The 25,575-nt window shown below is 48.1% G+C and overlaps 2 protein-coding genes across 3 annotated transcripts; both read left to right on the top strand.

Annotated features, from left to right (window-relative positions):
* The first annotated feature begins 408 nt into the window (after positions 1 to 408).
* Positions 409 to 14,702, top strand: dynlt3 (dynein light chain Tctex-type 3). Of its 2 annotated transcripts, XM_086006620.1 has the most exons (5): positions 412 to 544; positions 901 to 942; positions 2,467 to 2,590; positions 10,952 to 11,029; positions 12,575 to 14,702. In XM_086006620.1, the coding sequence occupies exons 1-5, from the start codon at positions 518 to 520 to the stop codon at positions 12,649 to 12,651; spliced, it is 348 nt and encodes a 115-aa protein (XP_085862746.1). In that variant the 5' UTR covers positions 412 to 517; the 3' UTR covers positions 12,652 to 14,702. The 2 variants fall into 2 exon arrangements, with proteins under 2 accessions (XP_085862747.1, XP_085862746.1); XM_086006621.1 differs by lacking the exon at positions 901 to 942 and having other exon boundaries at positions 409 to 544.
* A 1,195-nt stretch (positions 14,703 to 15,897) lies between these two features.
* Positions 15,898 to 25,265, top strand: LOC147107534 (uncharacterized). Its single transcript, XM_086006618.1, is given in 2 exon segments — positions 15,898 to 22,900; positions 22,903 to 25,265. Coding segments are annotated over 2 exon segments (2,331 nt in total). The 5' UTR covers positions 15,898 to 21,345; the 3' UTR covers positions 23,679 to 25,265.
* The last annotated feature ends 310 nt before the right edge of the window (positions 25,266 to 25,575 follow it).

Genomic DNA, 25,575 nt, shown 5'->3' with positions numbered 1-25,575 from the left:
CTCTAAAATAAATAGACCAAAGTCAATGAGCCTATCTAAGTAGCTGAGGTTCTTTAAGCTAGGAATCATTCTCGTAGCTCTCCTCTGGACCTTTTCCAAGGATACCATATCACCCACCAAGTGGACCAAAATTGAGCAGTGTTCCAGGTGCGGTCTGACCAGCGACCTATATAGGTTCAAAATATTATTTAGCTTCAGATACTTCACTGTGTAAGATTACCTCCAGGATTTTCTGTTTTATTTCGGATTCCTTTTTATGTGGAAGATTACATAATTGCAAACTTTTTGTTTTCGTCTGCAGGGCCTCTCAGTTGAAGCGGCTCCTCCCGCCCGCCAGGTGGCGCTGCGGCTTCTCCTCCCGCCCGCCAGGTGGCGCTGCGGCTTCTCCTCCCGCCCGCCAGGTGGCGCTGCGGCTTTTCCTCCCGGGCTCGGGTGAGACTGACGTCAGCTGTCTGTCTTTCCATCCACGTCAGGAGCGGCTCAGATCCGAGCGACGGCATCGGAGCGGGCCTGGAGCATGGAGGAGTACCAGGCCACTGACGAGGTGAGTGCGGCGGGCGGGGCCAGGTGAGGGGTGTTCAGCTCGGACCGGACTGTTCGCAGGTGTGCCTGAACTTGAGCCCGGGCTCCGCCGGGAGTGGCCGCACCAGGGCGGCGCCTGAGAGGCGATCATCAGCGAGAGAGCCTCGGCCAACCCTCGGCTCCCCCCAGTCCTACTACCCCCCCCCCCCCCCCCCCAATCTCACCTTCTCTTCCCCTACATGTACCCTGTATTTTGTGAAGTGCTCTAAGTCTGTCGTATGTAATCTGTTTTAGGTAATCTGGATTCCTAGCAATAGGTAACTTTATGCAATATGTACCTTGTATTATATTACTAAATGTGTTGTTGCTTGTTTGCAGGTTGCCTTCAATGTAGATGAAACCAGCAATATTGTCAAAGATGTATGTATACAAAGGTCATGTTTATATGTGCAAGTGGCTGCATTAAAATGAGTGAATTAAAAATAATCAGTATTTGGTAAATGTAATGTTCTGATGTTGAGGTTGATGTGTATTTACTCTTCTGAAATTGAGAGCTATTGCAGTTAATAAAATATGGTCCATTTTTCGGAGAGCCTGGACTCAGATTAACATAATATTTCCTCCAATTTAATATCGGGAAGACTGAAGCCATTGTCTTCCATTCCCTTTCCACTGATTTGATCTCTCTCCCCATCAACTGTGTAAGCCTGACCAAGTCTGTTTGCAACATTGGTGCCATATTTGATCACGAATTGACCTCATATCCGTTCTAACACTAAGCCTGCCCATTTCCACTGTTGTAATATCCCTGTCTCTGCCCTTACCTCAACTGATCTGCTGCTGAAACCCCCATCCATGCCTTTATCACCTCTAGACTTAACTATTCCAATGCACTCTTGGCCGGCCTCCCCAGTTCTATTCTCCATAAACTTGAGGTCATCCAAAACTCTGTCGCCCGTGAGCTAACTTGCACCAAATCCTGCTTACCCATCTCCCCTGTGCTTGCTGACCTACATTGGCACCCAGTTAAGCAATGCCTCGCTTTTAAAATTCTCATCCTTGTTTTCAAATCTCTCCATGGTCTCACCCCTCCTTATCTTTGTAATCTCCTCCAGCCCTATAATCCCCTTAGACCTCTGCTCTGCCCATTCTGGTCTTTTGAACATCCCTGATTTTAAATGCTCCACCATTGGCGGTCATGCCTTTAGCTGCCTAGGTGCTAAGCTCTGGAATTCCCTCCCTAAATCTCTCCGCCTCTCCACTGCTTTTTCCTCCTTTATGACGCTCCTTCAAACCTACCTCTTCGACCAAGCTTTTGGTCATCTGCCCTAACATCTTATATGGCTCGTTGTCAAAAACATTTTGATAACACTCCTGTGAAGCACCTTGGGATGTTCTATTACGTTAAAGGTGTTATTTAAATATAAGTTGTTATCTCATTGAATAACATAGCTGTAACTAGTCCTTTAAAGCATATTCCTAATCACATTGTTTATCTGCGGGATGAGCGTTTTGGGTTCAGCACCACTGAATCCAGTGTCCACATTTAACAAGCAAAGCTCCCCCCCCCCCCCAAACTCTTTGTAGAAAAAGTGGCTATCGGGGACCTGAACATCCTATTGCAATTTAAATGGCATAGAAAAGTTATATTCAGAATACTGAGGAGGGGGAGGGGGGGGATGAACTTTACAGTCTTCCTGGATAAATGAGCTAAGACTTCCTGAATGACTTTTCTTGTCTATCTGATGCTATAAAGTGCTATTAATTAATCTCGTTGTTTTCTTCCCTTTCTCTTTGAAATTTAATTATCTTTATTCAAGTGGAAAGTCATCCTGTTGTGTCTAATTTATTTTAAATGACCTACCATACATCAAGCACATTAGCAGAAATCTAAGTTTACTTTGAGCCATAAACGTGCAGTTAATAGCCGTGCTTTATTTTCAGTGCATTGACAATATTATCGGAGGGGTTGATTATAATCACAACAAGATCAATCAGTGGACTGCTGCTGTAGTTGAACAATCCCTGATGCATTTGGTTAAAATGGGAAAACCATTTAAATATATTGGTGAGTATTCTGTAATAAAGTAATAAACTCCATGGGGGCATACATTATTAAACTGGTAAAATTTGTTGACTTTATCCTGTACTTCAAGATGATATTGTACAGATTCAGAGGACGCAAGATAAGGATGCTTTAGTACAGTCTGAGGCTGACCCTCTAACTCTGGAGAGATGCGCACCATCATTCTCTTTCTTGCCACATGTTCCTAGTTTGATTTTCACAATTTTTTAAATGCATGTTTGGGAAAGAATGTTTCGATAGGAACAATTTGAGGTGTGAGTATTTAATACCGTGTTCTTCAACACGTCCACACACAAGCAAGTGATTTTATCAGTTTGACAACTGATCTTTTATTGGATGAGTAGATATTCGGTAGAATGTACTGGGGTGCATTTATTCAGGATGCTTCCGTTGTGTTGCTGTGGAATCAGTGTTAATTTATCTTTGTGCTTTAGCAAAATAGTTGATTTTTAGCAAAGTTGAATTTCCAGCTGGTGAGATAAATTAAAGGAAGGCTGATGTATTTGTCACTGAAGCTGCTCAATATAGTTTTTTTACAGGATTGCTTCAAGAAAGGTTCATAAAATTGAGAGCTTTTTCCTAGTCTCTAACGGTTCAAATAAACTTCCGACAGTTATTTTATTTTTAAGTCCTCCAACGATTGTCCAGTATAGAAAGATGATTTTGAGAATTACTTTTTTTTTTGGATCACTGTCATTCACTTGGATGTAAGACCAGGACATTGAGTTCAATGCTTAGTTTTGTGCAGACTACAAATAATGGCCTAGGTTTTCTGATCCTAATGCCCTTTCATTTTAAATGGGTTACTGTCTGCATTATGATTGGAAATGTGTTGTAATAGTAACCTGCTCTTCCAGCAAGTACCTGCACATCAATATATACACTGGAGTTACTCTGAAGGAAATGGGTGCAGGGAAAGATTAGTTCCTACAATGGTTCTCTCGTACTGAGGAGCTGTGGGAAGATTCAGGAATAAAATAACCAATTTCTAAATTATTAAGTTAAATATTTTGACCATGCTTGATATTGAGGAAAAACTTATAAATATAATGTTTGAGTCTTTCCTGGAATATTCCTTTTCCTTTAGAAATATACTGATGGATACATAGGGCACTGTTTCTGTGGCCCCTGCTTCCAGAAATTTATTTCAAATGCTTATAAGGCCATTCCCTGCCCCCACCTTGGGAAGTCTGACCACCTCTCCCTGTTTCTAGCCCCGGCGTACAAACCGCTCATCAAAAGAGGGAGAACATCAGTGAGAGCAGTGAAAGTATGGCCAGAGGGGGCAGTATCGGAGCTACAGGATTGCTTTGAACGCACTGATTGGGGCATGTTTGCCCATAATGACATCGAGGAATACGCATCCACAGTGCTATTCTACATCAACAGCTGCGTCGAGGTCGTCATGACCCATAAAAATATCAGGACATACCCCAACCAGAAACCCTGGATGAACGGAGAGGTCCGCTCACTGTTGAAAGCACGCGACGCAGCATTTAAATCTGCCGACGCGGCGGCTTACAGTGCAGCTAGGACCAACCTAAAAAAGGGTATCAGGACTGCCAAAAGGAAACAGACACTGCGGATAGAGGATCACTTCCGCAACAACTCGGACCCCCGGCGCATGTGACAAGGCATCCATTCCATCACTGACTACAAGGGCAAAAATACCAGCCCCCCGGTTAGCGATGCCTTCCTCCCGGAGGAGCTTAACAACTTCTACGCTCGCTTCGACAGGGACAACAGGGAGCCGGCTACCAAAGCCTTGCCACCCCCGGAAGATCAGGTGCTCACTCTGTCGATCTCCGACGTAAGGGGTGTTCTACGCGGAGTGAACACACGAAAGGCTGCTGGACCGGATAGCATCCCTGGACGGGTACTCGAGGAATGTTCCGATCAGCTGGCTGATGTCTTCACCGCCATCTTCAATCTGTCATTGGCCCAGGCAGTAGTCCCTACATGCTTCAAGACCGCTACCATTATTCCTGTGCCAAAGCAAACGGCTGTGACGTGCCTGAACGACTATCGACCTGTCGCACTCACACCCATCATAATGAAGTGTTTCGAGAGACTGGTCTTAGCCCACGTCAAAGCCAGTGTTCCCGCCTCTCTTGACCAACACCAGTTTGCCTATCGTGCAAACAGATCAGCGGAGGATGCAATCACAACTGCTCTACACTCGGCACTGAATCACCTAGATGGTAAGGAGACCTACATCAGAATGCTGTTCATAGACTACAGCTCAGCATTCAACACTCTCGTCCCCAACAAGCTGGCCACCAAACTCCCAACTCTTGGCCTGAACACTTCCCTCTGCAACTGGACCCTGGACTTCCTAACAAACAGACCCCAGTCTGTCAAATTAGGTAACCACACCTTCCCCCCCCCCCCCCCCCCCCCCCCCCCCCGACCCTGAACACGGGGGCCCCACAAGGATGTGTGCTGAGCCCCCTCCTCTACTCCCTCTTCACCCACGACTGTGTGGCTGTTAATGGTTCCAACACCATCATCAAGTTTGCGGCTGACACCACGGTAGTAGGCCAGATCACCAACAACGATGAGTCAGCCTACAGGGAGGAGGTCCAGCATCTCGTGAAGTGGTGCACCGATAACAACCTGGCCCTTAACATCAAGAAAACCAAAGAAAACATTGTGGACTTCAGGAAGTCCAAAGGCGAAAGTCACACCCCCATCCACATCAATGGGGCTGTGGTGGAAAGGGTGGACAGCTTTAAGTTCCTCGGAGTCCACATCACGGAAGACCTCTCCTGGTCCCTCAATACCTCCTTGATGCGCTATCAATTACTCATAAAAGACTGAGAGTTAAGAGAGTAACTAAAGGCTTTTATTAACAAAAGAATGAAGGTCTGCCTCGAGTGGTCGACCGGTCCAGAAATACAAAGGGCTGGGGAGCAGTCACCTTTATACTAGGACTTGTGGGAGGAGTCAGCCGAGGCATGTCCAGGCATGTACACAGTGGAATACAAAGTGGTTTACCACATTCACCCCTTGTTTAAAATTGAGTCCGGCGGGGTGAAGTGTATTAAAAGTTAGTGTATTGGAGTCTCCGGAGGTCTTGTCTGCCGCTGTGATCGGCGTGGCGACGGCAGGGGTAGTGGAGCTTCCGGCGTCGAGTCCTGCGTGGGCTGTGGCACAGGCGTGTCGTCCTCGTAGATGTCGAGCGGGTCGCGGGGCCCAGGCCTGCCGTCTGCTGGGGCTGGATATCGGATCGTGGGGGGGGTGGTGGTAGTGAGTAGTGGGTTACTGCGGCCCCCGAGGGTGCAAGGTCTCTTATGGAGACTGTGTCCTCCCGCCCGTCCGGGTATGCAATGTAAGCATACTGGGGGTTGGCGTGGAGGAGGTCGACCCTCTCGACCAGTGGGTCCGTTTTATGGGTCCTCACGTGCCTTCTCAGTAGGACCGGCCCTGGGGACGTCAGCCATGGCGGTAGCGATGTCCCCGATGTGGACTTCCTTGGGAAGACAAACATTTTCTCATGAGGGGTGGCGTTAGTGGCAGTGCAGAGCAGTGACCGAATAGAGTGGAGCGCATCGGGGAGCACATCCTGCCAGCGGGAGGTTGGAAGGCCCCTAGACTTTAAGGCTAGCAGGGCGGCCTTCCAAACTGTCGCATTTTCTCTTTCCACCTGTCCGTTCCCCCGGGGGTTGTAACTGGTGGTCCTGCTTGTGGCAATACCCCTAGTTAGCAGGTACTGACGGAGTTCGTCGCTCATAAACGATGAGCCCCGGTCGCTATGGATATAGCTGGGGAAACCGAACAGGGTGAAGAGGTCGTTCAGACATTTAATGACCGTGGCACTGGTCATGTCCGGGCAGGGGATGGCGAACGGGAAACGGGAGTACTCATCAATAATATTGAGGAAGTACACATTGCGGTCGGAGGAGGGGAGCGGCCCTTTAAAATCAACGCTCAGGCGCTCGAAGGGGCGAGTGGCTTTTATCAGGTGGGCCCTGTCTGGTCTATAAAAGTGCGGTTTGCACTCAGCGCAGACTTGGCAGTTCCTGGTCATGGTCCTGACCTCAATAGAGTAAGGCAGGTTGCGGGCCTTGATGAAGTGGAAGAACCTGGTGACCCCCGGGTGGCAGAGGTCATTGTGGAGGGCCCGCAGTCTATCGATCTGTGCGCTGGTGCAGGTGCCACGCGATGGCGCAGGTGCCACGCGATAGCGCATCCGGGGGTTCATTGAGCTTCCCGGGCCGGTACAAGATCTCGTAATTGTAGGTGGAAAGTTCGATTCTCCACCTCAAGATCTTGTCATTTTTGATTTTGCCCCTCTGCTTGTTGTTAAACATGAAAGCAACTGAACGTTGGTCAGTGAGCAGGGTAAATCGTTTTCCGGCCAGGTAGTGCCTCCAATGACGCACAGCCTCCACAATCGCCTGGGCCTCCTTCTCAACAGCGGAGTGTCTGGTCTCCGGGCCTTGGAGCGTTCGTGAAAAGAAGGCCACGGGTCTCCCCGCCTGATTGAGGGTAGCAGCCAGGGCAAAGTCGGACGCGTCGCTTTCCACCTGGAAGGGGATGGATTCGTCCACTGCGTGCATGGTGGCTTTGGCAATGTCTTCCTTGATACGGTGGAAGGCTAAGCGGGCCTCTGCCGTCAAGGGAAAAGAGGTGGACTTGATCAGCGGATGGGCCTTGTCCGCATAGTAGGGGACCCACTGGGCATAATAGGAGAAAAACCCTAGGCACCTCTTCAGGGCCTTGAGGCAGTGGGGCAGTGGGAGTTCCATAAGGGGACGCATCCGGTCGGGGTCGGGGCCGATGCCTCCGTGTTCCACAACACAGCCAAGGATGGCGAGGCGGTTTGTGCGGAATATGCACTTCTCCTTGTTATATGTCAGGTTCAGGAGTTGGGCGGTGCGGAGGAATTTTTCGAGGTTTGCGTCATGGTCCTGCAAGTCACGGCCGCAGATGGTCACATTGTCCAGATATGGGAAAGTGGCCTGCAACGTATTTTGATCTACCATCCGGTCCATCTCCCTTTGGAAGACGGAGACCCCGTTGGTGACGCCAAAGGGAACCCTAAGGAAGTGGTAGAGGCGGCCGTTTGCCTCAAAGGCAGTATACTGGCGGTCCTCAGGGCGGATAGGGAGCTGGTGGTACGCTGATTTCAGGTCAATGGTCGAGAAGACGCGGTACTGCGCGATCTGGTTGACCATATCAGCTATGCGGGGGAGTGGGTAGGCGTCCAGCAGGGTGTAGCGATTTATTGTCTGGCTGTAGTCGATGACCAGGCGCTGCTTCTCGCCGGTCTTAACGACCACAACCTGGGCTCGCCAGGGGCTGGTGCTGCCCTCCATAATCCCTTCCTTCAGGAGCCGCTCCACTTCGGTTTTAATGAAAACCCTGTCCCCGGCACTGTATCGCCTGCTCTTTGTGGCGATGGGCTTACAGTCGGGGGTGAGGTTAGCAAACAGTGGGGGGGGGGGGGGGCGGTGACTCTGAGTGTGGAGAGGTTGCACCTGGTGCGCGGCGGGCAATTTGGGAGCTGCTGGCTGTGGACTGTGAGTGGGGGTAGGGGTCCACCGTACGCCATCGTAACACTTTTAAGGTGGCACTGAAAATCTAACCCCAGCAGGACGGCAGCGCAGAGGTCGGGCAGGACCAGAAGTTTAAAATGATCGTACACGGTCCCGTCTACTACGAGTGTCACTACGCAGTAGCCGCCGATGTCCGCCGACTGGGACTCGGAGGCCATAGAAATCCGCTGGTGCGCAGGCAGGACTGGGAGAGAGCAACGCCGCACCGTGTCGGGGTGGATGAAGCTCTCCGTGCTCCCAGAGTCAAAAAGGCAGATTGTATCGTGGCCATTTACCTTAATGTCCATTGTGGAACTGGCCAGCTGGTGCGGTCTCGCTTGGTCCAGTGTAACGGATGCCAGTGTAGGGGTCGGTGTGTCGCTGCGGGTATCAGATGAGGCGGTGTTGGGGGCCTGCTGCGTTCCGGCTGTCGTCCAAGATGGCGGCATCCATGATCCCCATGTGGCTGGAGGCGTCCAAAATGGCTGCTGTACCGGTGGTTCGCACATGGCCGGGGAGGCCCAAGATGGCGGCCCGCATGGCCCACACGCGGCGCTGCTGGGGTTCGGGGTGGCTTTGGCCCTGCAGACGTTAGCGTAGTGTCCCTTCTTCCCGCAGCCCGAGCAGATCGCGTTTTTCGCCGGGCAGCGCGCTCTGGGGTGTTTTGCCTGGCCACAGAAGTAGCATTTCTGGCCTTGGGACACTGCTGCGGTAGTTGGGCCGTTGCTGGGGTGTGGCTGGGGTGGCATGGTGCTATGAGGCGGTCCTACCGTGTCCCAGGCTGTCATTCCCCGCGGCGTCCACGGTGCAGAGGAGTAGGCATCCATGCCCCGGTAGGCTGCATCCAATGATAGTGCGAGTTCAGAGGCCTTGTTGAGGTCGAGGTCACTCTGCTCCAACAGTTGCTGTCGGGTGTAATTGGATCTGTGGCCCGCTACAAAAGCATCCCGGATAAGTTCCTCTGTGTACACGGCGGCCTTTACATCCTTACAACCACAGGCGCGGCCAAGCACAGATAGTGCCTGAAGGTATTCCATGGTCGATTCCCCAGGTTGTTGTTTACGACTCCCCAGAAGGTGCCTGGCGTACACTTCGTTCACTGGGCGCGTGTACTGGTCCTTGAGGAGCTTGATAGCGTCCGCGTACGAGGTCGCGTCTTGGATGACCGAGTACACTCGGTGGTTCACTTTGGAGGTCAGGACATCCAGTTTGTCCTCGTCCGATTTGATTGCTGCGGAGGCGGTCAGGAATTTTTCGAAACACTTAAGCCAGTGAGTAAACTTGGTGGATGAGTCCGCCTCCCGATGATCTAAGTCCAGGCATGCTGGTGTGAGGATCTTCTCCATTATAAAAATTTTGTTAATAAAATTGATGCGCTGAGAGTTAAGAGAGTAACTAAAGGCTTTTATTAACAAAAGAATGAAGGTCTGCCTCGAGTGGTCGACCGGTCCAGAAATACAAAGGGCTGGGGAGCAGTCACCTTTATACTAGGACTTGTGGGAGGAGTCAGCCGAGGCATGTCCAGGCATGTACACAGTGGAATACAAACAGCGGTTTACCACACTCCTCTCTGGTGAAGAAGGCCCAGCAGCGTCTATATTTCCTAAGGAGGCTGAAGGGATGCAACCTGTCACCCCTGATCCTCTCTAACTTTTACCGCTGCACTATAGAGAGCATCCTGACAAACTGTATCACAGTATGGTATGGCAGCTGTAGCTGCTATGACCGGAAAGCCCTGCAGCGGGTAGTCAAAACTGCCCAACGCATTACCGGCACCCGGCTACTGACCATAGAGCACATATACCAGAAACGCTGTCTACGGAGGTCACGGTCCATCATCAAAGACCCTACCCACCCCAGCCATAGTCTGTTCGCCCTCCTGCCATCTGGGAGACGCTACAGATGCATTCGCACCCGTACGACCAGATTTAGGAACAGCTTCTTTCCCAGGGCTGTCATCCTACTGAACTCCACAAATAAACTCTAAAGCCTGCACATCTGCCAATGCACTTTATTATGGTCATGTTTATGTTAATATACTACAAGCCAAATGTATGTTGAATGTTTAAATGTCTTAATCCAAATGTACACTCTCGGGAGCCGCAAGCCTACATTTCGTTGTACTGTACTTGTGCACTAACAATGACAATAAAAGTTGATTTGATTTTGATTTGATCTACAGTAACAATTTGATCACTTGTTTTAAATGCATCTGAGCAAATTGGGTACAGTAGTGTAGTGGTTAAATTACTGGACTAATAATCCAGAGACCGCCAGTTGAAATCCCACCATGGCAGTTTGAGAATTTGAATTCAGTTTTAACAAAACTAAAAATAAAAGGCTGGTATCAGTAAAAAAAAAAAAAATGACCATGAAGCTGTCGGATTATCGTTTAAAAACCTCACTGATTCACCAATGTCTTTAGGGAAGGATACTTGCTGTCCTTACCCAGTCTGGCCTATATGTGACTCCAGTCTTGCACCAACATGGTTGACTCTTAACTACCCTCTGAAGTGGCCTAACAAGCCACTCAGTTGTATCAAACCAATACCAGCAGTTCAAGAAGCAGGCCCACTACCACCTTCTCGGGGCAACCAGAATTGGGCAATAAATATCGACCGTGTCACTGCGCCGACATCCAGAGAATGAAAAAATAAAGAAAAGAAAACTGGAAGTTGCCATCAGCCTGGCTTTTAAGCAAAAACAAAAGCAAATGTTACCAATTTTGCATGTTTGTCACTTTGAAAAATGTTCTTTACAGCAGAATTATGCCACTGAAATTACAATTTATTGGTAATTCTAGTGACCTGTGCGGTAATGCAGAAAAGTGGAGCTGGCCTCCACACAGCGAGTTCGTGTTACTGGGACAGCAGCACTGATGGTAAGTCTTTCTGTCTTAGCCATTATTGTAGCAAACATGAAATGTTAAAACTAGAGGGATGCAAGAGAAATTGATACATTAATCAGAGTTAACAGACACATCTCATAGAAATGTTTATCATTTCCACCAGGTAATAGATCACTTCTAATTTGCTGAAAGCTGCTTTGAATACTAAATTATAATGTGCAAGACTGACAGAATACATTTAATTGAGCACTCGATGAGAACTGATGGTTGTTAGACCAGTCTAGTGCATTTTACCCAGGTGTGAAACTCAGTTCTTCTATTCATGTGTAGACATGAAAATGTACTAAAACTTTGGTAAAACTCAACAACAGTCATCATGCCTCAGTGGAGATGTGTGATTTATCAGTCACAATAACCAGTAGATCAGCCTGTAGGATGTGTTAAGGGGGGGGGGTCTCAGTTCCAAGCAGGCCATCTCTAAGAAGCAAACAGCCTGCTTGTCCTTATCAAACTTAATTGACTACTGTATTTCTAAAGCTAGATTTTAGCCTGTATCTTTTGCTTGCATTAGGTGAAACAGGACAAAAAATAAAAATGCTCCAATGGTGGTGAGGAGAGCACTTAAACAAGAAGGCTCTGCATTGATTTTAAATGTTGCAGCCCCACTGAGATCAGCATTGCAAAGGCTGATGATGGGATCTGTAGAGTGGAGCACGTAATGTCACTTCTGTGGTTGGTCTCGGAATATCTTTGGCCGACTCTCGGGTTTGTGGTCAGTGTGGTGACTGAAGTCACGCACAAGTACTTTGGGGAAGTGGGCGGGGCGGGGGGTGGTGGTGGCGGGGAAGAGGTACTCGAGGGGAAGCTGTGAGATGATAGATGAGCTGATCATTTGGAGTGTAAGTGGACGTTGCCAGGCCTGTACTTGGAAACAAGTGCTAGCAGCCTTGACTTCTGCAGGTGTACCATTGCCACAAAGATATAATTTAGAAAGTAGATAATGGGAGTCTCAGTATTTGAGATTCCACTGTACTTCCATGTTTGCTTTGTTTTCTCACTTTGCCCATAAGTGTATTTTGCCTCTAACTACTTTTATATCACAACACTCTTAATGACAGTGAACGAGGCTGCTCCACTGCTACTGGAGGAGTGGAACTGTAAAGGTTTATATTTCAGTCTCTGGCTGAGCACTTTGTTCTATAGCAGTGTGCCATTCATATTTTAATCTGATTAATCAAAGCACGACCTATCTGCATCAAACGCCATCTTAAATTTTGAGACCGTTCGTCACCATTATTAGTAAAGCTATAGCTTTAATTGTATAGTACATAATAGTTTGCTGTAAAGTACCTGTCATTGCAGCCATATAGAACAGAAAGCAGTCAATTTAAGCTGCAAAAGGATTCAGTTTAGAGGAGCTGTTCAGTGGTTAAAGTTGTGGAATTGAATTGCATTTCCTATTGCAGAATAAAAGACTTGTGGTTTCACTTTAGAAGCCATCTGTGGCACTGTGAAGCTGTAATATCTTGTACCTCTGCATAAATCTGTACAGATTATTACATTCTTTTTGTTTTGCAGGAAGCTGTACTGTGAGATGGGAAAACAGGACCATGTATTGCGTTGTCAGTGTGTTTGCCGTCAGCATTATGCTGTGATGTACAGGACCTTTCGTGTGCATAGCCAGTCCTAAGCACCAACTCTTAAAGAAAATGTGTACATAACTAGAGCAAGACCATTTATTTGTGATTTAGGACTAGCATGCATTGTTTGTGGATAAGGCGTGATAGCATACATTTGAGCATGAGTTACAAAGCTGTAATCTATTTCTTAAAAGGCAGTATCTTGCTTAATTCATGCTGTTCCTGATGGGCTCCTGACTTACTTTTAAACATCCAACTGAGTATCACCAGGACTGCCTTCTGCTTCCTCTTACACTGCATTGTAACCAAGCTCAGGCACTGTGGGGATTTTATAAACAAAAATATCACCAATTTTCTTTTTTTGGCATTTTGAAGATTGGATTGAATAGTAATATTAAATTAGTGTATTCTGATAGAGAACTGACCAGGTCAATTTAAATAATTCATTCTGTGGCTTTGTTGTTTAATCAACTGACTATAACCTCCCTGCTATAGTATATGTACATTTTACTCAATCAGACAATCTGTTTCCTACACTATATTAAAACGACAGTGTAATGAGATAGTAGTGCAGAATCATTTCCTTATATTATCCAGGATTTAGAAGTTTATTTTCCAAATCATGTATTTCTAGCTTGAAATAAAGTTTCCACAAAAATAACTTGATTGGATAAAATATTAATCCATTTATTTTTTGAAGTTGGAGAGATTCTTATTACACCTATGAATTTATAAATTGATGCTGATATTGTTTAGTTTATGATGCTTGGCAGAATACAATATTTGCAATGAAGTAGATTCAAAGTTCTGAATGGTTTGAGTATGTTGATAATATGAAACTTGGTAGCTACAATTCATTAGGTATCTAAAAATACGCTATTGCTGTTAAATCTAGTGCCTGAATCATGCAGATTGAATTACCTTTATACAAATTGGTCTCTTACAACTGCAGCTTGGTGTGAAAGTTGCATCTCTGATGCTTTAAACTCTTTTTCTTAATATAGTAATAGGCTAATTTGGATTTAGAGAGCACTGCACTGAAGTGTTGGCTTGAAACCAGGATATTGCCTTTTTACATTCCTGTAATGAGTTGGAAATGCTTCACACTACCCAGTATATATGTATATAAAATATTTTCTTGAAGCTGTTAGGAGTTGTGCTACTTTATGTAATCCATGATAACACGTCTTCAAGCCAACTGTTTCAGGGCCGATACACTATGAAGTAGATTCAGCGGTTTCACTTATGCAAGATGAAATATAGTACATAGTGATTAAGACATAGCTTTTAAATTTAGTAATCTCCTGCACTAACTGGTAAATGGAATTGTCTATTGACACAGACAAAGCCTTTTTAAAAGGAAGCTATTGTATTCAAACTATAATTCTGTTTTAAAGCTGAGTGCTGAAATTCTTTTGCTTTTTTAAAAAAAACTAAAGGGGTTTGTCTTTACTCAACATGTGCAAGAGTGGTATTCAGTAAAATTATATTAAAAATAGTAAGGAACATAACTATTTGTGATCCGTTCAGTCGGATTAAATTTGGGTGGGAGAGGAAGCAAAATTTTGTCTTCAAAATTAGAGAATTTTGTTGCTAGTAATTTTGTAAATATATGAATTGTTTAAAAGGAGATGTGTATATTTGAGAAGTTATTTCAGTGCTCAAAAGATTAACCCAAAAACGATTGTATTTTAATCCTGTTTTCGCTTTGGTTGATGATGCTTATAGACAGAACTTTCGTGAGAAATTATGCCAGGGAAATCAGACTGAATAGCAGAGACTAATGGTCTGTTCTTGCACTTATGTTTATTTAGATTTGTTAAAACTGATCTAAGGTTGATAGTTACAGTCACATACAAGTATGTAAAAGGTAGTTTCCACAGTAGTCTGATGGGGTTTATTCTGTGTAGTTATTGTTGTTTGGAGCTCGACCACTGTTGTAGGCTAAAGGGTAGAAATGATTTTAAAACAGCAGAAAGAGGATTGTGAAAGAACAGTAATTTTGATCCTTAAATCTTGATGAGTAATCCATTGTGGCATTAATAAAATTGCACATGTTTACTTTTGCTGCTTTTATATATAATTAACTTTCCATGATTCCAGAAATTCCTGCTTCTTAGTTGCACAGTGTATTTATCCAGTTAGTCTTTTAACCCACCAGCAGACTTTATCATCTCAATCGCTGATGGAAACCTGTGATCAGTGGCAGAGCCATGAACTCTTCTGCACTTACAACCTGATTAGAAAGGCCGTGGGTAACACAATGATGAAACACTTTTAGGACTAAAATAAAGTATAAAGGCAAGTTCAAGTATATTATATTGTATTTAAGTACTGGCTTTTGAAGAATAGCAAGATCTAGAAAACTGCTTCTAAATGCTATTCCGTGATTATCCATAGATACAGTTACCTGTGGTTACCTCTGAAACACATTGACATTGATAGATTATTTTTGTTTTTCCTGTACATAGCAGTTTTCTGACTAAACCATAAAGTACTGTATAAGCTTAAAATTTGTATCCATGTATTCTCATTTATTTAAAAAAAAACAAAATGCTGGAAATACTCAGCAGGTCAGGCAGCATCTGTGGAGAGAGAAACCGTTAACGTTTCAGGTCGATGACCTTTTGTCAGAACTGGAACAGGTTAGAGATGTAACGGGATTTAAGCAAGTACAGAGGCAGGGAAAGGGAGGAGGGGAGGAAAGAACAAAAGGGAAGGTTTGTGATAGGGTGGAAGGCAGGAGAGATTAAATGACAAAAGGAATGATGGTGCAAGGCGAAAGGAGATGGTAATAGGACAAGTAAAGAAACAAAAGATGGGTCTGAAACATGAAGGGTGGAATTTCAGTTGGAATCCACGTGGGATAAGTCGGAGCAGGAGACCGTTGCTGAGGAAAGAGATGTGGCTGTGAAAGCGAGTTTTGGTAAAAAGCTGATCAAATATGAGAAGGGAAACAGAAAGCAATGAAGATAAACAAGGTAAAAGAGACAAATGGAAATTCCGTCATGTGGACAAAATAATTGAACATGTGCTCCTCTTGCAGCCACAAGCATTAGCACAGACTTCAACAGCTCATTGGTAGCTGGAGCTTGGCCTGGGGTGTGCTTTAATGCATTCAGATGTTTAGCGTAGCTAATGGGAATCCCTGTACCCTATTTCCAAATATTCTACAAAACCTCCAGCAGTGACTTTATGAAAGAACACCATAGCTGCTTTTAGTCTATGTTGCATGGCCACACTGCAATACTGCTGAGAACATTAAGAAACTTAGGTTTAGCTAATTTATTTTAATATGCTTGCTGATGTACAACTTCCGCAACACGCATTGACCTCTCATTCCTTACTTCTTACAGTGACTGTCGATCCCTTTCTCTTCCCATTCCCACTTTAATTTTTTTGCAGGGCTGCTGAGTATAGTGATGGGTGTGCTGAGAACTAATTGACAGGAATAGGTTAAAACCTATTGCCTCATCTCAGGGTTCTTTTAAACTTAAATGTCAGGCTACTCCTAGCTAGAAGTCATTGCCATTAATACTTTTTTTTATTGAAGACCACAATTTAATTCCATAATTTTCATTTTTTAAGCAGGTGACCTTATAAGAACATAAGAAATAGGAGCAGGAGTAGGCCAATCGGCCCCTCGAGCCTGCTCCACCATTCAATAAGATCATGGCTGATCTGATCCTAACCTCAAATCTTCTATCACTCTCCATCCCACCCGAACCCATGTGATCTCCCGGGAGAGGCGAAAAACCAGATTAAAAAACCCAATGGCCAATTTGGGAGAAAAAAATCTGGGAAATTCCTCTCCGACCCATCTAGGCGATCGAAACTCTTCCAGGAGATCACTCTGTCCCTATATTTTCTACAGTACTTACCCTCTGTAAAGGCAATCTCCACCCCAGCCAGGAACAGGAATAAAATCAACTCCTGAAATCTAACACAGAATTAGAACACAAGAAATAGGAGCAGAACCAGGCTACACGGCCCTTGGGCCCGCTCCACTACCCACCGGGCCATGACCATTCCGAACCTAGACTCATGTCCAATTTCCTGCCCGCTCCCCGTAACCCTTAATTCTCTTTACTTCTAGGAAACTATCTATTTCTGTTTTAAATGTATTTAATGATGTAGCTTCCACAGCTTTCTGGGGCAGCAAATTTCACAAACTTACCACCCTCTGAGTGAAGAAGTTTCTCCTCATCTCAGTTTTGAAAGAGCAGCCCCTTATTTTAAGATTATGCCCCCTAGTTCTAGTTTCACCCATCATTGGGAACATCCTCACCGCATCCACCCGATCAAGCCCCTTCACAATCTTATATGTTTCAATAAGATCGCCTCTCATTCTTCTGAACTCCAATGAGTAGAGTCCCAATCTACTCAACCTCTCCTCGTATGACCACCCCCTCATCCCCGGGATTAACCGAGTGAACCTTCTTTGTACTGATTCGAGAGCAAGTATGTCTTTTCTTAAGTATGGACACCAAAACTGCAGTATTCCAGGTGCGGTCTCACCAATACCTTGTATAACTGCAGCAATACCTCCCTGTTTTTATATTCTATCCCCCTAGCAATAAAAGCCAACATTCCATTGGCCTTCTTGATCACTTGCTGCACCTGTATACTAGCTTTTTGAGTTTCGTGCACCAGGACCCCCGGATCCCTTTGTACTACAGTACTTTCCAGTTTCTTGCCATTAAGATAATAACTTGCTCTATGATTTTTCCTGCCAAAGTGCATAACCTCACACTTTCCAGTATTGTATTCCATCTGCCAAATCTCTGCCCACTTACTTAGCCTGTCTATGTTACTTTGCAGGTTTTTTATGTCCTCCTCGCTCACTACTTTCCCTCCCATCTTTGTATCATCTGCAAACTTTGATATGTTACACTCGGTCCCCTCCTCCAAATCGTTAATATAGATTGTGAAGAGTTGGGGACCCAGCACTGACCCAACCGGACAACTCGTGGAGAGCCACGGTGGACTATCGGGTGCTCAATAAGAACATCCCGGCTTGCACTCCCATGGTGGCGGTGGTTGCAGACCTGATCCGAGAGATCCCTGCTTCTGCCACCACATTTACGGTGCTAGACATTTCAAACGGCTTCTGGTCGATCCTTGTGAGGAGAGAAGACCAATACAAGTTTGCTTTCACGTTCAAGGAGCAACAGTATATTTGGGCCTGCCTCCCACAGGGATTCCACAATAGCCCTAGCATCTTCCACCAGTGCATGGCCAATTGTCTAAAGGGTTTCAGCCAGCCAGGACAGCTAGTGCAGTACGTGGACGACCTGCTGCTCTTCACAGAGAGCAGGGAACAACACAGCCCACTGCTGGCTGAGCTGTTGGCTGTGCTGAAAGACGGCGGGCTTAAAATAAACCCCAAGAAGGCCCAGATAGGGTTGAGGGAAGTCAAGTTCCTGGGTTTAACCTTAAGGGCAGGAGAAAGGGGCATTGATGAGGCCCGAAGGCGGACAGTGCAGGAACTCCCGGTACCGACCAACGTGTCCGGAGTTCGATCCTTTCTGGGGATCACGGGCTATTGCAGGGACTTCATCGAGGATTATGCAGCCACGGCAGCCCCCCTACTCAGACTTCTCCACAAGGGGGTTGAGTGGCAATGGGACGATGGCTGTCGGGCTGCATTCCTTCGATTGAAGCAAGATTTGCAAAAAGCACCTGCACTGGGGGCAATTGATGGGGGTGAGGATTTCTTTTTGGAGGTGGCAGCCAGCGGGGACAGCCTGAGTGCCGTGCTTTTACAGGAAAGGCACGGACGGCTGAGACTGGTGGTGTACTCCTCTAGGGTCCTCACGGATGTGGAGAAGGGGTACTCGAACTGAGAGAGACATCTGTTGGCTACTCACTGGGCAGTGAAGAGGTCACAGGTCTTCACAGGAGTATCCCCTATCACACTCCTCACCCATCATACCCCGACCCAGATGCTGCTTGATGGGAGGATAAAAGATGGGACGGTCAGCAGTGCAAGGATCACTCGCTGGACCCTCCTCCTCTCCCAGATGGCGATCAGGGTCAGAGGCCTCTGTGAGCCAAAGCTCGCAGCCAACCGTACTTATGCAGGGGAACCGCACAGATGCTCAGTAGAGGGGGTGTGGGACATCGACTTCGGGCAGGGATACATCCCACAGGCTGCAAGATCTATGTCGATGGGTCAAGTTCAGTGTCCGCGGGTACAAGACTCATGGGCTGCGGAGTTTGGGACCCCAAGGCAGGCATAGCCTTGGCACTTAAACTCCCCAGCACCCTGAACGCCCAGCAGGCTGAACTCTCGGCGGTGATGTACGTGGTCACTCACCCCGAAAAATTCCCCACCCCGTACACGATTTGCTCGGACGGTATGTTCACATGCAATTCGTGTACGGAGTATCTGGCGATTTGGTCCCGCAGGGGGTACACCTCCGCGGATGGGAGACCCCTGGTCACCAAGCCCCTGCTAGTGAGGATAGTGGCAGCCCTAGAGAGTAGTAGGGACGTCTACATCCATAAAGTATAAGCCCACTCTAAGACCGAGCCACGGGCAGAGGGTAACCAGCGAGCTCACTTGCTGGCCAGAGAGGGAGCACAGACCGGTCACTTCTGGGACCCGTACGAGAAAGGCAGTGTAAGAGGCCAGCCGAGGACACCAGGGAGCGCAGGGGTAGGATTGGCCCCGGACCTGAGAGTGGTCCAGGCGCAGGATCCCGTCCTCAAGGCGGCCATAACAACCATCCTCGGTGGAGAAAAAGCAGAGGGGCCCATATGATACTGTGGACGTAGCTGTGAAGGAAGGGATGCTGTTTAAGGTGGACAAGTGGGTGGTCCCAGTGCAACACCAGCGGGAGTTCCTACAACTGGCCCATGAGGGCCCAGGTGCAGGACATCCCGGGCCAGAGTCCACCTGGCAGAAGGTGGAACAGGCAGCGTGGTGGCCAGATCTCCGGACTGACGTCCGCGACTTCTGTGCAGCCTGCCAGGTGTGTGCAGCAAACAACCCAGACCCCCCAGAAAAGAAAGGCATCCATGGAGCACATAAGGCGGGTAGAGGGACCATGGCAGTCAATCCAGGTCAACTACATAGGACCCCTACCGACCGCCCAAGGAGGATACAAGTACTGCCTGGTGTTGGTAGATGTATTCTCCAAGTGGGTGGAGGCCTTCCCTTGCCGAACAGCCACCGCAATAGGGACGGCCAGGATCCTGGTCAGGGAGGTGTTTTCAAGGTGGGGACTGCCACAGTTTGTGGAGTCCGACCAGGGGAGGCACTTCACTGGCCAGGTGATGCAGGCCACCCTAAAGGTACTAGGAATTAGGGCAAAATGGCATGTTGCCCACAACCCCCAGTTCTCAGGTCTAGTGGAACGCCTGAACCGCACCATTAAAGAAAGACTCCGCAAGGAGACTGGGGACTCACCGAACAAATGGGTAGAGGTCTTGCCTCTGGTCCTCATGGGAATTCGGGCCAGTCAGTCGAAGAGCACAGGGTACTCGCCCCATGAGCTGATGACTGGACGGCCCATGAGGACCCCGGTACACGTGTTGGTGCCCGGCCTCACCGAAGGTCAGCTTCGGGAAACAGACCGGGACCGCTTTGCTGGGAATCTGCTGGAACGACTGCAGCAGATTCACTGGCAAGCGGCCACCAATATGGGGAAACAGCACCGCAGCAACAAACTGCTGCTGGAACCCCGCAAGCAGCAGGACTGGGAAGTCGGCGACCAGGTCATGGTCCGCAGCTTCGCCAGAGTGGGGGTGTTTGAACCACTGTACATGGGTCCTTATAGTATCGTTGATAAGGCCAGCCCAATGGTTTATGCGGTCCAATTACCCCGCCGGGTGAAGTGGTACCACATTAACCAATGTAAGCGGTTTGACCCCACTAGGGCAGGAAGCAAGAAGGTCCCCAAACCCAGAGAACCCCCAGAAGTGACGGGGGACGCCCCGGTGGAGGTGGCAGCTTTGACAGGTCGATGTCGGCCCGAAGGCTGTGCCGCCCGGGATGGTCCTCTGCCACTGCGGAGACATCACACCATTTGACTGACAGACAGGCAGGAAGGATAGGACAGGAAGTTCAAAGTCAAGGTCACAGGGAGGCTGGAGCTCAGTGTGAAACCAACGCGCAGCTGAAGGAAGCCCTACGGCACGCAGCAGAGAAGGGAATTGTGTTAAGAATAGTAACCGGAAAAGCAAAGGAAGGGGAGGATCAGTGGGAGGACGAAGGGATACTGCCCATGATGTGGGACTTTGTACCGCCGGTGAGGCGTAGTTCCCGGGCGGTCCGACCCAGGGTGACTTGGTCCCCCGTGTATCCTTCCCCGAATACAACGGTTCAAAAGCAGAGGAAGCGCCGGAAGGGTAAACTCTGTACTGTGAGGGGTAAGTCCCCGTAACAATCCCCAGAACGAGCACCAGACACAGGGGGACAGTTGAAGGAGGTCCTCCTGCAAGCCCTACGAAAGGGGGTATCTCGATCCCCTGGGCAAGGTCGACAGGATGACCAGGAAAGGGGAGGCAGTTACAGAGACTGACCTGGCCACCCGGAGACGGGTGGCGTTGTACATAGCACTGTTTTTTTTGAGAGATAGTTGGGGTGATTTCACAGTGAAGTGAGGGTGTTTTGGTTAAGCAAGGAAAACAAAACTTGGTGCTACTCCAGTCGAGCCTGAAGAAGCCTCAGGCAAGACTGTTTTTCAATTTGTGTTCCAGAAGATGCTCCGGACCATTGTGATGATACTCACCTACCTGGGGACCTGCGCCGGAGGCCGAGGGGACAGCGAGGAGTCCCTGGTGTACGGGTGTTCCGGGGGCAGGGCGCCAACTGTAACCACGGGAGAAGGGATCATGGAGGCAGAAGACCAGGCCACCTACTTCCACGAGGGAAGATGGCCTGGGTGGTTGGGCTCGAATTCCACCTGGTGTTCGAGCCACAAGAGCTTTACTTATGGAGAGGCCTCCATCCCCTGTCCGAACATCGAGGTGGCCACTTCCCGGGTTAGGGTGACAGAGGGGAAAAGGGTGTGTTTGACGTGTAAGGGGGACGTACTTTTAGGACGCTGGTGGCGGCTCAGGAAATTCAGCACGGACATCGAGGACAGGAGCTCAGACTGGGAACGTCTGAGCAACGATACCTACCGGACCATCACGGGGTCACCGGGGGAAGTCACCGTGTGTTGGGAAAAATGGTGGGCCTACGACGAAGGGATGTACGTATGCCTATGGGGATCAGCCCAAGTATGCCCAGCGGGGTTGTCCATCGCCTTTGTCAGGTGGTGGCAGGACACAGGGTACGGGTTGGAGTGGGATAGAAGCGGGGAAGCTTGCGTCACCCCTTGCATCCGAGTGCCCATCAATGCCACCGAGCTCCTGGCTCAGGTGAGGAAACCCCTACCCACGCCCAAACACACTGACGCCCACGGATGTCCGACCACCACTAGGGGACCTGGGAATGGGTTGGTATTAGTACCAATGGGTAAGTTAGTGTACCAGGGAGTGCACTATGCAGTTGCATCTATGGTCCTTAACCTAACAGAAGTTTGCCTACCTGCGTTCTGCCCCCAGAAAACCGAGTTGCTGTATCAGGCTCTGCTGAGGGAGATGTTCCGAAGCTTCTATGAGCTGGACTTCGGGGACATCAGTGTGGCAGACCTGTACACAAAAGAAGACACGACCGAGAGGGGCAGACAGCGCAGGGGGGTTTTGAACGATGTTTTCACTGGGTTTAATACCGGGGCCTCAGTTATGAACAGCCTGGATGATGTGCAGCTGGCCCTACAGATTAATGGGTTAAAGTCTCAGCTGCGCAGCATCCTAGGGAAGGAGAATGATGTTTTGGGCTCCACGCTTCACGAGGGGGTGGCTATGACAATGCACCTGAAGGAGATTGTCGCCCAGCTAGAGGCTCATGCTTGGACAATAAACACCTTGATTAAGGAGGACCGGCTGGCCTCCGATCAGGCGGCACAGAATGAGGTGTGTGTGCTCTATGGGGCCTGGTTGCTGGGAGAGGGCCGCAGTAACTTGGAAGACCTTAGGCAAGGTCGGGTCCCCTCCTGGATCAGCAACCAGCACCTGGAGGCACTGCACCCCTATAGCCACACCCTCAGCCCATGCCAGCTCCGAGTGGCGTCGGAGGCCTATCCTGTCCCGGTTGACTGTGGGAAATCCAACCACACTATTATGGGTGTGGTTGTGCGAATGCCAGTGATGGGGTCATCCGCCAAACCAGCACCCCTGTATCGTGTGGAGAATGTCGGGGTCATTCATGGGGGGTACACGTCCATTTCACAACGGTCCCACCCTATGTCATTGTGTGGGAGCACACCGTGACGGGTACTGACCTGTCTGGTTGCCGTAGCCGGGGAGCACAGGTGATACTGTGTCCCCAGCACTTGAACGCCTTCAGGAGGTCACAATGCGGGTTTAGCACTGCTGGGGCAGAACCTATAAATTGCACGATGGAGGTAATGGCACCTGGCCATGTACCTCCACAGATAGCATATGTGGGTGGTGGGACATATTGTGTCACCACGACTGCCCACCGGTATAGGCATGGCCCGAGTGAGTGGTGTGATATACCGGATGGCAGCTTTTGCTTTAAACCTAGGGCAGAAGTTCAAGTGGCCCAGGAAAGGATCACTCCAATCCCGGAACCCTCCACAATTCACCTTACGGTACAGCACAATGTAAGTGACTTGCAGAACTATGTTGCCCGGTTTGGGTACTCTATACCACTCTTACCTGAGAAACTCACTGCCTTATTGAAGGCAGTGGACCTCAGTCAAAAACATTACTTCACCCTTGAACAGAAAAACAAAGACATAGCTCTTGGGATCGCAGACATACAGTCACCCACGTGGTGGGAATGGGGAACGAGGGTAGATATCCCTGTCGGGCTTCGCATGGCCTCCCACACGCTGGTAATTGTACAACTGGTCATTGTAGTGTATCTCATTATAAACACCTGCAAAGCCAGAAGAGCCCTCAAAGCACACCGGTATCTGAAATTATTCAACAAGCAGCAACAGAAGGACAGCCCAGTATAACCATGAGAAGAATGCCCTTTTGTTTCCAGGTATTCTTTCCTCTTCGGAAACAAAGGACCATTCTGATGCACTGTATCGCAGCACTACTCGCACTCGGAAGCTGGCTAATACCATACACTACGTAAGCTGTCAAAACTTATATACGGCAAAGTTGTACGAACTTACACCATCACGGATGGATAGGGTGAAAGCTGTACAACTTTGCAGGAAAGGACGCAAGGAACACACGCGGCATGGGGTATTTGTTATGCTCTATGTAATGGAAAAATGTAGTACCTTGTTTTGATGTATACCTGAAAGGGGATATGATTATTGTACCTTTTTCTTTAAGGAAAATGATATTGTTTTGTACACACTAACTTTGTAAGGGTTATTAGTTAGAGTAAACAACGGGGATGACTGACACTTGGTAGGCCTTTGGATTTTCTTACATGTCAATTGACACATCACAGCTATATCCGGTTGTGTCAAGATGGGGGACTGTAGGGTTTGAAAATCCACAACCACGTTTTATTGGAGCCCTCTAAGGGCAAGGTGACCAAAATTGGATTGCCCTATACAGTTTAAAACCAACATTTTCGGCCAATGCAGTGGTCCCGAAAAGCAGGCTGGGATATCTGAATACAGGGGACTGTGGCTCAGAAGCGAGCCATAGATGTTGGCCAATCGAAACAAAGTGCATTCTCAAAGGCCAATCAGGGGACTGAGTCGGGCCTGAAGCAAGGAAATCCCCGGCCAATGGGGACTACCCGGCCCAGGTTTGAATATGTGACTCACCCCTAATCGAGCTATGAGTACAGGCCATCATCACCTTAATCAACTCGGACTAGGGACAATAGTTTTGGGATCACTACAGTTAAGAGGTGGCCCAAAATAATCAAGTCCCAGGACTGACACAATGGGACAGCAGACTTGGAGGAGCCGATGTGCACTCAAAACAATACCCCTGCCCTCACACTTGTAAACACCAATTTAATTGGGCGCGAAGAGGCCGAAATGGAATTGGGTATAAAATACAGAACCAAGAGATTATTAGGTGACCAGAAGAAAGAGCAGGAGAGCGAGTTAAGAAGCTGAGGGAGAGACGAGCTGGGGCGAACTACCATCTAAAAGAACTTCAACCACGCTGATGAGAAGATCCACCATCAGGCCCCAGACTCAATCGGCATACTGAAAGTTTACTCCGCTACCAGACAGCGCAACATCACTGCAAGAAACCGCACCGTATACCGACTCCCGTCCCGGGGACATCAACAAGAAGACACCAACGACCAAAGTGGCTGTGGAAGACGGCATTCACTCCTGCTATTTCGGGAGCCTTTTCCATCAAGCACAAACCAACCAGCAACAACCCAACAACCGCACTCAAAATAGGCTGAGAGTATAATCCAAGGGCCTGCAACTGTCAGTCTAGTCTAGGTAAGAAAGTGGGTTGGTGGGATTGGATTTGGTAAAGTTAAAACAGTGTAAAACATTTTCGTTATGTCCGTTCTCTCCCATATTTTATTTATAGTTATAGAGTGTGTGTGTTTATTACGTTTGTGGTAGAACCAAATAAAATTGGTTGTCACCTGTTTTTTCCAAGGACTACTTGTCTCCGAGTGTCTATTTAAAGTGCATCGTTCTCCATCTAAATTCTGGAGTTAGAACCAGATAGGGGCATTAGGGCGCTTCGAACCCGCCAAACAAGGGAACAGCAGGCTAGGGAAAAAGAGAGGGGACTATAGGAGCCCTTGGGCTCAGGAGTACCCCGCAGATTAGGTATAAACTGTGCGGGTCGTCACCGTATTCTAGTCCTCCTCTATAAACTGTTGTTCTCTATCTCCTTAGAGGGTGTTTAGTGACACCCGCCCTGCAGGCTAACATAAGCTGCAAGGGTATAAAGGAGACAGAGGCC

This window comes from Somniosus microcephalus, chromosome 14 (assembly GCF_052327205.1).
Source record: "Somniosus microcephalus isolate GS21.2 chromosome 14, FLI_Smic_1.0, whole genome shotgun sequence".
Taxonomy (NCBI): domain Eukaryota; kingdom Metazoa; phylum Chordata; class Chondrichthyes; order Squaliformes; family Somniosidae; genus Somniosus; species Somniosus microcephalus.
This window is presented reverse-complemented; position numbering and strand designations above follow the sequence as displayed.